Source organism: Caretta caretta, chromosome 1, assembly GCF_965140235.1.
Source record: "Caretta caretta isolate rCarCar2 chromosome 1, rCarCar1.hap1, whole genome shotgun sequence".
Taxonomy (NCBI): domain Eukaryota; kingdom Metazoa; phylum Chordata; order Testudines; family Cheloniidae; genus Caretta; species Caretta caretta.
The window spans coordinates 21,354,416-21,367,550 of NC_134206.1; the positions used below are offsets into that span (position 1 = coordinate 21,354,416).

The following is a 13,135-nucleotide window of genomic DNA, read 5'->3' on the forward strand; positions in this document are numbered from 1 at the left end:
CGCATGACTTTATACTGATTTGGTCAGTCTTCCAGATCCAGTAGACATACCAGAACTTAAGATAAAGGTCAGGCTTGGTGGTGAAAACAGACCAGCTTCACCTTTCAAAGAAAACCAAAAACTCCAACGTGAGATTTATAAGGTGTTTAAATCATATGACAGTATTCCTTCCCACCCGCCTTCATTTTTCAAGTTATGAGTAGCAATCAGTGGCTGAATTCCTATCACAAGGACAAAATAGAAGAATGTTAAAGTCAGTGGGGCTGCCCAAGAGACAGAAAAATGATTACATGCACTTAAGCCAAAGTACTTCATGTGCACATCATTTAACACAATTTGTGCTATACTGGTCTCTGTGGTTGAAGCTAGGTTTGTAGTAGAAACCCTGACTGAGTGATTGAGAGACTGATTTAATGTTTTGGGGCATATTACACAAGATGTTTTGAAGATTTTGGAGTTCAGAAATGAAGTCAGCATAAAAGTCAATATAAAGTCATACCTACATACAACAGGCTACAGGGTTTGCAATGGCTTAACCCCACAATCAAGGTGACAGTGGCTGAGCCCCTCCCACAGAGGTGGAGGTGGCAGAATGGCCCTCCCTTCTCCTTCCCAAGCTTTTTGTATGGCTGATACAGAGGATTTTGCAATTGGCTGAAAGTTCATGCAGATAGACTGATATTAATTTCCAGACCACAACAGTGAACATCAGAATGGCAATATAGGGTCAGACCAAAGGTCCATGTAGCTCAGTATCACATTGTTGACTCATATTCAATTTGTGATCCACTATAACCCCCAGATCCTTTTCAGCAGTATTAGTGCGTACCCAGTTATTTACCAATTTGTAGCTGTGCGTTTGATTTTTCCTTCCTAAGCGTAGAATTTTGCACTTTTTTAAAAAAAAGTTATCTTGTTGATTTCAGACCAATTCTCCAATTTGTCGAGGTCATTTTGAATTCTAATCCTGACCTCCAAAGTGCTTGTAAACCTTCCCAGTTTGGTATCATCTGCAAATTATAAAAACATACTCTCCACTCCAACATCCAATTTGTTAATAAAAATATCAAATAGTGCTGGACCCAGGACAAACACACGTGGGAAACATTAGATGCATACGCCCAGTTTGAAAGTGAACGGTTAATAACTACTCTTTGACTTTCAACCAGTTTTGCACCTACCTTTTATTAATTTAACCTAGACCACTTCTCCCTAGTTTGCTTATGAGAATGTCATGTGGGTCTGTATCAGAAAAGCCTTATTAACATGAAGGGATAAAACATTTACAGCTTCCTCCCATCCACTAGTCCAGTAACCCTGTCAAAGAAGGTAATTAGGTTGGTGTGGTATGATGTGTTCTTTACAAATCCATTTTGACTATTACCTATATCCCTGTTAACCTCTAGGTGCTTACAAATTGATTAGAGACACAAGGTGAGTGAGACAATAATATTTTTTATTGGACCATCTTCTGCTGGTGAGAGACAAACTTTCAAACCACGCACAGCTCTTCGTCAGGCCTGGGAGAGTACTACGAGTGTCACAGCTAAATGCAAGGTGGAACAAATTGTTTAGCGTAAGAAACTAGCACATATTGTAAGGGACCATTCAAGGTAAAACGGCCTGTTAAAACTTCTGCAGACATAAGACAAAAAGGGCGGGGTTAATGGGTTACAGATTGTTGTAATAAGCCATACATCTAGTGTGTCTGTTCAGTCCATGGTTATTAGCGTCTGGCAGAGTTATGAATTTAAACTCCCAGGCTTGTCTTTTAAAGTATTATGCAGGTTTCCTTTGAGGATGAGGACTGATAAATCAGATATAGAGTGATCACTTTGTGAAAAGTGTTCACCCACAAATGATAGGGTCTTTTATCATTTTCCTGTATGAGTTCATCCGAGAGCATAGTGGTTCTTTGGTTTGACTCACATAGTTTTTATTGGGCCATTTAGTGCACTGGATGAGGTAAACCATATATTGTGATAGGCATGTATAGGACCCATGGATCTTGAAAGGTGTGTTGTGGGGGATGTGATCATTGTAACAGTGGTGATATGTCTGCAAGTTTTGCTAGATGTAAATAATTTTGTGCCTTAGCCTTCCTTATTTTGTCCCTACATGCTTGTATTATTCTTTTGTACTCCTTGGTAATTTGCCCATATTTCCGCTTTTTGTAAGATTACTTTTTGATTTTCAGGTAAAGAGCTCTTGATACAGACTCTTTGGCCTGAATAGGCCTATTACTGTTCTTCTTACCTTTCCTTTGCATCAGGATAGTTTGCTCTTGCAGTTTTAATATTGTCTCTGGGAAATTGCCAGCTCTCCTGCACTCCTTTTTCCCTTATTTTTCTTCACTTGGCACCTTACCTACTAGTTCTCTGAGTTTGTTAAAGTCTGCTTTTTTGAAGTTTATTGTCCTTATTCTTCTATTCTCACTACTTCATTTCCTTAGAATCATTAAATCTATCATGTCATAATTACTTCTACCCAAATTGCCTTCATCCTTCAGATTCGCAACTAATTCCTCCCTGTTGGTCAGAATCAAGTCTAAAATGGCTGTCCCCTGGTTACTTCCTTTACAGTCTGTATCAAAACGTTGTCCCTTATATATTCCAAGAACTTACTGGACATTTTGTGTTTTGCTGTGTTACTTATCCAACTGATATCTGGGTAGTTAAAGTCTCTCATTATTAACAAGTCTTGTGTTTTGGATATTTCTGTGATTTATTTTAGAAATGTCTCATCCAGCTCATACTCCTGATTTGGTGGCCTGTAGTAAACCCCACCTATGACATCCCCCTGTTTTTCCCCTAATATTTTCACCCAGATATTTTCAGCTGGTCTGCATCTCACCTCCTTCTGGACCTCTCAACAATTATATATATCTTGATATACAATGCATCATCTCCTTTTTTCCCTTGCCTGTCCTTCCTGAACAAGCTAAACCCCTCTATACCAAGTCCAGTCCAGTCATGAGATGTATCCCACCATGTCTCTGTGATGCCAGTTAAGTCATGATTTAGCTTAAGTACTAATAATTTCAGCTCTTCCTGTTTATTTCCCACATTCTTATTTCACATATTCACACAGTCAACCTGTGGAACTCCTTGCCAGAGGATGTCGTGAAGGCCAAGACTATAACAGGGTTCAGAAAAGCACTAAGTAAGTTCATGGAGGATAGATCCATCTATGGCTATTAGCCAGAATAAGCAGGGATGGTGTGCCTAGCCTCTGTTTGCCAGAAGCTGGGAATAGGCAATAAGGAGTGGATCATTTGATGATTACCTGTTCTGTTCATCCCCTCTGAAGCACCTGGCATTGGCCACTGTCAGAAAACAAGATACTGGACTAGATGGACCTTTGCTCTGACTCCATATAGCCATTCTTATATTCTTATGTTCATTGTTGTGGTTTGGAAATTAATATCAGTCTATCTGCATGAACTTTCAGCCAATTGTAAAATCCTCTGCATCAGCCATTCAAAAAGCTTGGGAAGGAGAAGGGAAGTCTATTCTGCCACCTCCACCTCTCTGGGAGGGGCTCAGCCACTGTCACCCTGATTGTAGGGTGAAGCCATTGCAAACCCTGTATCCTGTTGTATGTAGGGTCCCAGACTACCTTGATCCAGCTCAGGACCTAGTATCGAGGAGTCTTCCCCCAACCCAACACCAGTTAGAGCACTGTTTTGTATCCAAATCCAAAATAAATGTAGATTTGTGTATGCATGCTATGGGGGAAGGAAGTGTTAGTGAATGGGGGAATGAGAGGAGGAGGAAATGGCAAGTTTCCCTAGCTCTCATAGTCTGACATAGACTTAATTCTGAAAGTATAAACAAACAAACAAGGAGAGGCATTGCTTGCTTATTGGATCATGTTATACTTTTTTGCTCTAGGCCTTTTTTGCAGTAATGGAATTTTACACACAATGAATCAGAGGGGACAATCAAAACTAAAATTAAAACTAACCCTCCTAAACAAGCCAGTGCAACCAAAATCCAAGCACTCCATATAACTGTCAGTTGTTCTGATATTATTAAAGACATGAAAGCGGTTGACTCTGGTTGTGAATGAATCATCTTCCCCTCATTAGTTTTGTGAAAATTTAGCCATCTGTATATGCAGATCTGCATTTTTACAATCAAATTACACTCACACACAAGCATTGGATGATTTTTCTATATCAAACAGCTCTTGTTCTATCTCCAGAATTAGTGTATTCAGCTTTGGGAATAATTTGTTACACTGAAAGAAACTCACCCATACAATAATATGGTTAACATGGGTTAGAATCAGACATCAGTAAGAATTTCCTTGATTAGTGTGAAATATGTTTCTGTTTTAACATGTACATGTTAACTTGAGGCAAGTGAAGTGAACTCACGTGATGGCACTCAGATTACTTCCATGACAGATTAAGTGTTCTGAGTGTTACATAGGATATGTCCATCAGAAATACTGAACTTGATGCTCACTATATATAATCAGTCAAAAAGTTTTTAATTAAGCTTCACTGATTTTAAAATAAACGAATGAGCTTTTTTTCTATGCAATTTTTCACTGCAGCAATGGTGTTCAAATTAATCTCTGTAGCACATTGGTACAAACAAAGCAATGAGAGAAAAAATTAAATGGACCACACCAAAAAAATGTAAACCAACCCCCAACAATCCCTGATAACTACACCATATCTCACCTGCCAATAAACCAAAACAAATAATAGCCTTGGGGCTAACATGCTATTTGCTGTCCTAACATTGTTCACTCTGTTTTTATCTTTTATGTCTTTCCCCCACTCTGTATCTGTCTGGTTTATGGGATTATTTTATCAAGACAAGGACTCTCTGCTATTCTATGTCTGTATAATGCCTAGCACAAAGGGTCCCAGATCTTGGTTGGTCACTAGGCACTACTGTGATAAACATGATTATCAATAATAATAATTAAAATATGCATGCAGGGAACTCAGAAACTTGCCTGTCAACCTACACTTTGGAAAGTGGATACTACCACTGTCTGATCCACTCCAGCTTGACGGGTTCAAAGCTCCTTAGTAAAACCACCACAAAATTGTACTTTTCTGTTGCATATCAGCAGCTTTTACCAATTCTTTTCCTGATGTTATTTTTTTCTGCAGATCCTCCAAGAGCTTCAAGGATTTCAGGAAAGCTACAGAAGACCTTTGCCCTCCACAGCAACACTATTTGCATTTACACATTGGCGCCTGGTTCCGACAGCCTGGACACCCCACCTAGCTGGTGCCCCTGCAGCCATAAAACTCAGCTACCAGGGGGGAAGCAGGCATGTTAATGCTACTGGGGATATTTGCACATGTGACTGGGCCAAAGGATCTGCAATAACACCCCATGTTGCCTCCATTAAAGTCCTGTTAACTGAGTTTGGGTGCCTGAGAGGGAAAGGCATGCTATTAAAGAGTGTGGCCCAATGCACCATCAACCTTCTGCTCCACCATGAACCAATTCCAAAAAATGCACAGTAGGTTTGTTCTTGCATTCTAAACCCCATGTAACAGTAGATCCCTGCTGGAAGGCACAGAAGGGGAGTGCCATACCTTCCAAAGTGAAGAATTTGGGTATTTCATCTGGTATTAGTACTGGATCAGATAGATTTTTTCCCCCTTCAATCTGGTAAATGTAGCCATGGCAGTGTATAGTTAGAGAGAGAGAGAGAGAGAGAGAGAGAGAAACTCAACTTTCATATGAAGCAGCTCAAGAGACAGAGAACAGCCTTACCCTTCCAGAGAAATGGTTCGTTGTAAGCTCATTGCGGGTGGACGTGTTGCAGTGCTGTGCTGGGAATGACTGTATGGACAAGGAAGAATAAAGAGAAGTATTTGTTAAAGAAATATGACTCTACTTGCTGATTCTCTTGTTCTTACGAAAATGGGTAGTCACAATTAAGATATAATGGATGACCCAGAACTAATTACCAGATTACTGAAATTACTGTGAGGTATTCCTATGCATCTCTCATATTTACTGATCCTTGTGCTCTCTCTCTCTTTGGATAATAGGGGAAGAAACCAATTATCTTGTCTCCTGTTTAATAAGATGTTATTCCTCATTAAAAACAGATTATAACTAGACAGACTTGGAAGGATTCATCTTTTAAAAAAATGCATGACTACAACAGATTGTATTTTTCAAGTGACTTAAAACAACTCAGATGCGAATTGTTATTTATATAAAATGTAGCAGTAGAACAACTGAGAAATGAAATCAAAGTGCTCTTATCATAGTTCACTATGATAATTTTTTATTGTTTCCTATGTAGAATTTTCAGCAAAAGATTTTGAAATCTGCATCTCTATAACTTTTAACTATGGATTTTTTTTCCAATGGATTTTAGATGGAGGGGGATATTGATTATTGCAGACATTTACTATTAAGAGCTACTGTTTCAAAACCAAATAATTTTCAGCACAAGCCGAACTGTGGATACACAATGTAAACAGAAACTGGATAATAGCTTTTATTTCAAATAAGTACGATAATAAAGGCAATTATAGACACCCCAGTCTGAACTGACTAGCATCACCGAAATTAAAATAGTTGACCTTCAGCAGTAGTATTGGATTTGACATTAAATTAAACAATACATACCAGGAGAAGTGGGGGAATGAGATAAAGCTGACAGTAACGCAGATACTTTGACTGTTAAAACAAGTCACATATAGTTCAATCATAGTATTGGCTCTCCCAGAAATTTAGTTGTGGGGCTGGATAGAATTGTTACATCACTTTTAAAAGCACAACCTTCTGGAAGCTATGCTTCTAGGAGTGTTATAAAATGATACTGCCCCTCCTGGATAGTGGCAGATGTAATTATGAGCTCACCAGCTATTTCAATGCTTGCCTATAAATAGTGAAGCTATTAGCACCCTAAATATGATATATAACCAGAAACCACTTTAGTAATCCTCAAGCTATGGTTTCTAGAGCTGGCCAGAAAATGGAAATCCCTTTCTGTGAAAGATTTTGAATTTTTTTCTGTATGAATCAGGACAAAAAATAAAAAAAAACATGATTTTTTTTTGCAGGAAGGAAGAAAATACCATTTGGGGAGAACCAAAACAGAATTTTTGAGGTTACTGACTGTCCACCTGGCAGGACGTCTGCCTGGCTCCTCAGGAGTCAGCTGCCTGGGGAGGCAAACAGCTCAAGAGCAGGGCAGGCATGGGAGCCACCTAGCTGGGGAGCTAACCACCCAGTTCTTTGAGTAGCCGATGGAACAGGGGGCAAGCGAGGCTGGCGAGCTTTGGAGCCCACCAGCGAGGCTGTGGTGCAACCTGGAAGCCAGGGGATCCCAGTCAGCCCTCCAGATGAACTGTGAAGAAGTGGAAAGCTGGAGCTTTCATTTCTATATACCTGATGGAAAGATAAAACTTTTATGACAAAATGTAAATTTTCCTGAGGAAAATTGTGATTTTGCGGAAACTGCATTATCCATTGGAAAATCATTCTACTGGAAAATTTCTGAGCAGCTCCAGTGGTTTCTCTCATACCAAATCAGGACTGACTGCAGAACCTGTTGCACACACACACACACGTACCCAGTGGGGACAGTAGTATACAGTCGCTTCAGTACAGCACTCAAGAACTTAGAATATCAATAGTTGAACCAGTTCTGCTCTCATACTGACACAAATCAAATGGAAAGATTCCCGCTGGTTACTGTGGTAGCAGGATTGGGCCCATAGACAGAAGGTGGCAGAAATTTCACAGGGATGTATTGTGATTCATTTAAGTGTTTACATGGTACCTTATAAATTTTGGTTCTACTGCACTGTGTAGGAAAAAAAAACTTCAATGCCATTATATATCATTGATCCACTAAGTTACAGTTTTTGCCTTTTGCTATAAAGCATTATACAGTTATTGAACAACTACGACAGTCTGTTAGGATTAAATACTGCATTATATTTTAATTAAAAACTACGAAGCTCAGTGTCAGTGGGCACCACACATATATTTTACTGTTCATTTCATTTTGCTGGCTAACCAATATATGCTGTGTGATGGAGGACACAATTCAATAAACATTGTAATTTCTCTAGCTGTTTAGCACATGAAGTTGTAACATATGGCACTGTACTACAGGGTGAGCACTACACTTGCTCCCCACTTTCATTTCCAGTAGCTAGTGCTTCACACTATTTCCATTTTTAGTGGATGTTGTGAAGTGGTAAATAGAATTAGGAATAAACAGTCAGTTTTCAGAATGGAGAGAGGTAAATAGTGGTGTCCCCAGGGCTCCACTGGGACCAGTGTTGTTCAACATATTCATAAATGATCTGGAAAAAAGGGGTAAACAGTGAGGTGGCAAAATTTGCAGATGATACAAAATTACTCAGGATAGTTAAGTCCAAAGCAGACTGCAGAGAGTTACAAAGGGATCTCACAAAACTGGGTGATTGGGCAACAAAATGGCAGATGAAATTCAATGTTGATAAATGCAATGTAATGCACGTTGGAAAACATAATCCCAACCATGCATACAAAATGATGGGTTTAAATTAGCTATTACCACTCAAGAAAGAGATCTTGAGACCCATGCTTACACAATGGGAAAAAAAGGTTTCTCAAAACCCATTGCTAGAACTCTGGCACAGAGGCAACTGAAGGAGTCAGACAAGGATTTGACCACATTTTCAATTTGAGTGATTGACAAAAGAAAATTAAAATCTCCACCGACCCAGTAAATCCTACAAGAATCCTAATTTTTCTAGGAATGTCACCACTGCAAGATCTGGCCCAAAAAGGAAATCTGATCTGGCACCTCTCCTCAAGATATTTTAACCCTCAGTCACTTTTTCAAGCCATCCTCCTTATTAGAAGGAATATAATAATTTCAGTCAGTATAGGAACACTTGTGTCCAGTCACAACTAATCAACACAGTTTAAATTTTGAGGGAGGGATTTTCAAAAGCAATCAGCACTGGCCTACCTCTGCTACCACTGAGGTCATGGGTTAGACTCCCATTCATTTCAGTAGAAGCACATTTAGACCAGTGCTTAATGCTTGGAAAATTCCAGCCTAAGTCTGACTATCAACAGAAAACTGCTCACCATCCATCCATAAAGCTAAGAAAAGAAAAGTTCAGAAAACAAGTGTCAAATCATAGCAACAAATACATTTGAGGGAATGATGACCTTGTCTTAGATGTCCACAAGTGAATACAAAGAGACTACAGTTCATTCGGTAAATGAATGAATTCGGGGTTGTGAATTGGTGCCTCAACTCTAAAAGGGTCAAAATGAAGAAAGGGACTAAGCTGATCATCCTAATAACGAAAGAGTCCAAGTTTCCAACTAAGCAGTAATACCTCATCTACGCTGCTGAATTCAAACTGATCCTGAGCATTAATATTTCATACAGACTATTTAGTACAAAACCGAAAGCATAAAACTAGTTTTGACAGATCAAATTCTTTCTAATCATTTTTAACACTGGAGAAATAATAATAAGAATTACATCTTCATTTTTTTAGTTTGGACCTTACAGTATTAAAGAAAATGGTTTTTGTGTTAATGAAGAACTGCAGAAGAGTGCTGTTATTTTCTCATTCAAAAATGGAGATTACTATACATGAGCTATTAGCAGTGTTGACTAGTGGTTAGGATGGCATTCACTTATTTGCTAATGTACAAAAACACAGGGGAAGACATACATCTTGCGCCAAGGACCTTACAGTGCTTTATTAGGCTATGTGAATTATGACTCAGGTTCTGCGTAATAAACCCTTGAATCTCTAAGAAGCATCCTATGTCCAGAGACCAGCTGCTAACTTTGTAATCAGTATAGTCCTTTACTGAGCACAGCAGCAATTCCTAAATAGCTTTAAAAATTTCACACAGGAAAGGACTGTTGAAACAAGAAACTAGAGAAGGGATATTTGAAAACCTTGGCCAAAGTTCACAGAGATGTCAAGTACCTCTGTTTTTTGGTTCCCACTTTAACAGTTCCTGATTTCCCAAGGGTAGATGCTCATCAATTTAAGAAAATCAGGCTCCTTCATAGTGATTCAATATTGGATACTCAAAAACAGAGACACCCAAAAACACGAGTCATCTCCAAAATCTTGGCCATTAGCTTTCAAATTCACATTGCAGCTGCTGTGGAGTTGATGGTGTATTTGCCCAGTAGCACAGTAATTCAATTTTTTAAGTCTATTTACAGTTAGAGGAAGGAAGCAGCCAAATCAGTTAAACCACAATAATACCTACAGCAGGCTGACAGAAATGAGGAAAAAGGGAGAAGGGGACTATAAAAAAGCTACATCAGATGGATGGAGTGGGAAAGAAAGACTAGACTGGAATATTGCTTTTTATGAATCAGATACTATATTAAATAATATGACCCCATAAGAAGCATGATTTACAGTTGTAACTTTATCTCTGTGCTCTGCTGAAATTAACAAACCACTTGAGCCACCAGTGTCATCTGTGCCTGTCATAAATATAAAGGGAAGGGTAAACCCCTTTGAAATCCCTCCTGGCCAGGGGAAAGCTCCTCTCACCTGTAAAGGGTTAAGAAGCTAAAGGTAACCTCGCTGGCACCTGACCAAAATGACCAATGAGGAGACAAGATACTTTCAAAAGCTGGGAGGAGGGAGAGAAACAAAGGGTCTGTGTCTGTCTGTATGCTGCTTCTTGCCAGGGACAGAACAGGAATGGAGTCTTAGAACTTTTAGTAAGTAATCTAGCTAGGTATGTGTTAGATTATGATTTCTTTAAATGGCTGAGAAAAGCATTGTGCTGAATAGAATAACTATTTCTGTCTGTGTATCTTTTTTGTAACTTAAGGTTTTGCCTAGAGGGGTTCTCTATGTTTTGGAATCTAATTACCCTGTAAGATATCTACCATCCTGATTTTACAGGGGGGATTTCTTTATTTCTATTTACTTCTATTTTTTATTAAAAGTCTTCTTGTAAAAAACTGAATGCTTTTTCATTGTTCTCAGATCCAAGGGTTTGGGTCTGTGGTCACCTATGCAAATTGGTGAGGCTTTTTATCCAACATTTCCCAGGAAAGGGGGGGTGCAAGTGTTGGGAGGATCGTTCATTGTTCTTAAGATCCAAGGGTCTGGGTCTGTAGTCACCTAGGCAAATTGGTGAGGCTTTTTACCAAACCTTGTCCAGGAAGTGGGGTGCAAGGTTTTGGGAAGTATTTTGGGGGGAAGGACGCGTCCAAACAGCTCTTCCCCAGTAACCAGTATTAGTTTGGTGGTGGTAGTGGCCATTCCAAGGATAACGGGTGTAATATTTTGTACCTTGGGGAAGTTTTGACCTAAGCTGGTAAAGATAAGCTTAGGAGGTTTTTCATGCAGGTCCCCACATCTGTACCCTAGAGTTCAGAGTGGGGGAGGAACCTTGACAGTGCCCCTTAATGGTATTGTATCCTTATTATGTACAATTGGAGGAGGTACATTATTCCTTAGACCTCCCATATGAAAAGCCCTCATAGTACTAATAGTATACTCATTAGAAATGCTTTCCCAATCATAAACAGCTGTGACATACATTTAAAGTGAAACTCTGGACTATTTTTACATTAAGTGCTATATATTGGTGAAATCTGTTGATTTCTTTTTCTTTACAGTATTGATCCCACGATATCAGAGAGACAAGGTGGATGAGGTAATATCTTTTATTGGATCAACTTCCATTGGTGAAAGAGACAAGCCTTCCAGCTTACACAGGGCTGTTCTTCAGGTCTGGGCCTGAAGAAGAGCTCTGTGTAGCTCAAAAGCTGGTCCCTTTCACCAACTGAAGTTGGTCCAATAAAAGATTCACCTTGTGTCTTTGATTTCTTTTTCCGTCATTTATAAGATTTGATTCTCAGTACAATATAATTTGTCAAATGTCACACTGAACAGATGCAATTAAAAGAACAATTTAATCACCATCTGATCCAACCAGCTACCCTATTTGAGGCAGAGACTCAGTGGTTTTGCATCTTTCTCAGCATAGCAGCCAGATGAAAAAGCTGAAGATTCTGATCACTTCTTCCAAACGCACAGACCCATCAGACACGACAGGATTACACCCGATGCTGTTAGATTCATGTACATGTTACAGCCCACCTAGCACGCATTATGTAGGATGAAAGAACATGAAACTTTTAATGAAGTTATTGAGGCCAACATTTTCAAATCTGGATGGCTGAACATAAACACTGGCATCCATATTAAGAAACCTAATGATGTATCCTGGTTTTCAGTGGTGCTGAGCATGGGTTTAGGTGCCTAACATTTGACATTCCAGTTTGTAAATATGTTGCTCTTTGTATCTAAAAATATGTATAGTGCAATATTTAATAGATGTAACAAAAATAATAATAATTGTATATACTACCCAAAAGTATTTGACACTTTTCTCAGACATGTAAGAAGAAAGATATTTCCCCCAAAGAGCTTAGAATAAGGATTTGTTGACCACTGCCCTGACTTTATCATCCTGTCTCATGTTTTGTCTGTGATTTTATGCTTGCTAGAGGTAAAATGACATTATAGGAGTATAAGATTTACAGGGGTATATTGATTATTAGCTTGGAACATACGTCGGGGGGGAGAACAGGTGAACATAAGTAAATGGGTTATTAAGCTTGCTATAGTTAAGGGCCTCTTATACTATGTTAACCTTGTGGGAGTAGCTATACTAAAGGCTGAAGTGCAGCTGAAATGAGAGAGACCTGCGGAGATAATCCCGGGTCAGATATTCTACACTCTCATTCTGAAAGACAAACAAGTGACCATAAGGGGGTACAGTACACCATAGAATTCCACAAGCAGGGAGTTTTGCGGTAGCTTTGGCAATTAGGTTGCAACGTATTTACATATAGGAATTATAGGAGCTTTCTGATGGGCTCCACTTACTTTCCCTTCTATCTCTGTTTCCAGTGGTCTCTCTAAGTTGTAAGTATGCAGAATGTAGGAAACTACTTTACTGGACTTCTTATTTTTATGCAAACTGATTTCCTATGATTTCAGTAATAGTTATCTGTATCAAATAAGGTTTCTCTGTAAGGTTTCACCGAATTCCATCTTCTCAATTATCTAAGTAGCCATGTAGGGAAAGCACATGTCATCTCTGACAAGTGCCTGGTGCACCCCAAT

General features: G+C 39.0%; 1 protein-coding gene across 23 annotated transcripts in view; it reads right to left on the minus strand.

The window, feature by feature from the left end:
- The window catches only part of DLG2 (discs large MAGUK scaffold protein 2), a 1,511,004-nt gene that overhangs the window by 325,313 nt on the left and 1,172,556 nt on the right, over window positions 1-13,135 (minus strand). For all 23 annotated transcript variants that reach the window (XM_048840921.2, XM_075126424.1, XM_048840889.2 and 20 more), the window contains one exon: window positions 5,751-5,819. In XM_048840921.2, coding sequence (XP_048696878.1) covers window positions 5,751-5,819 — 69 coding nt within the window. The remainder of the gene's footprint in view (window positions 1-5,750; window positions 5,820-13,135) is intronic.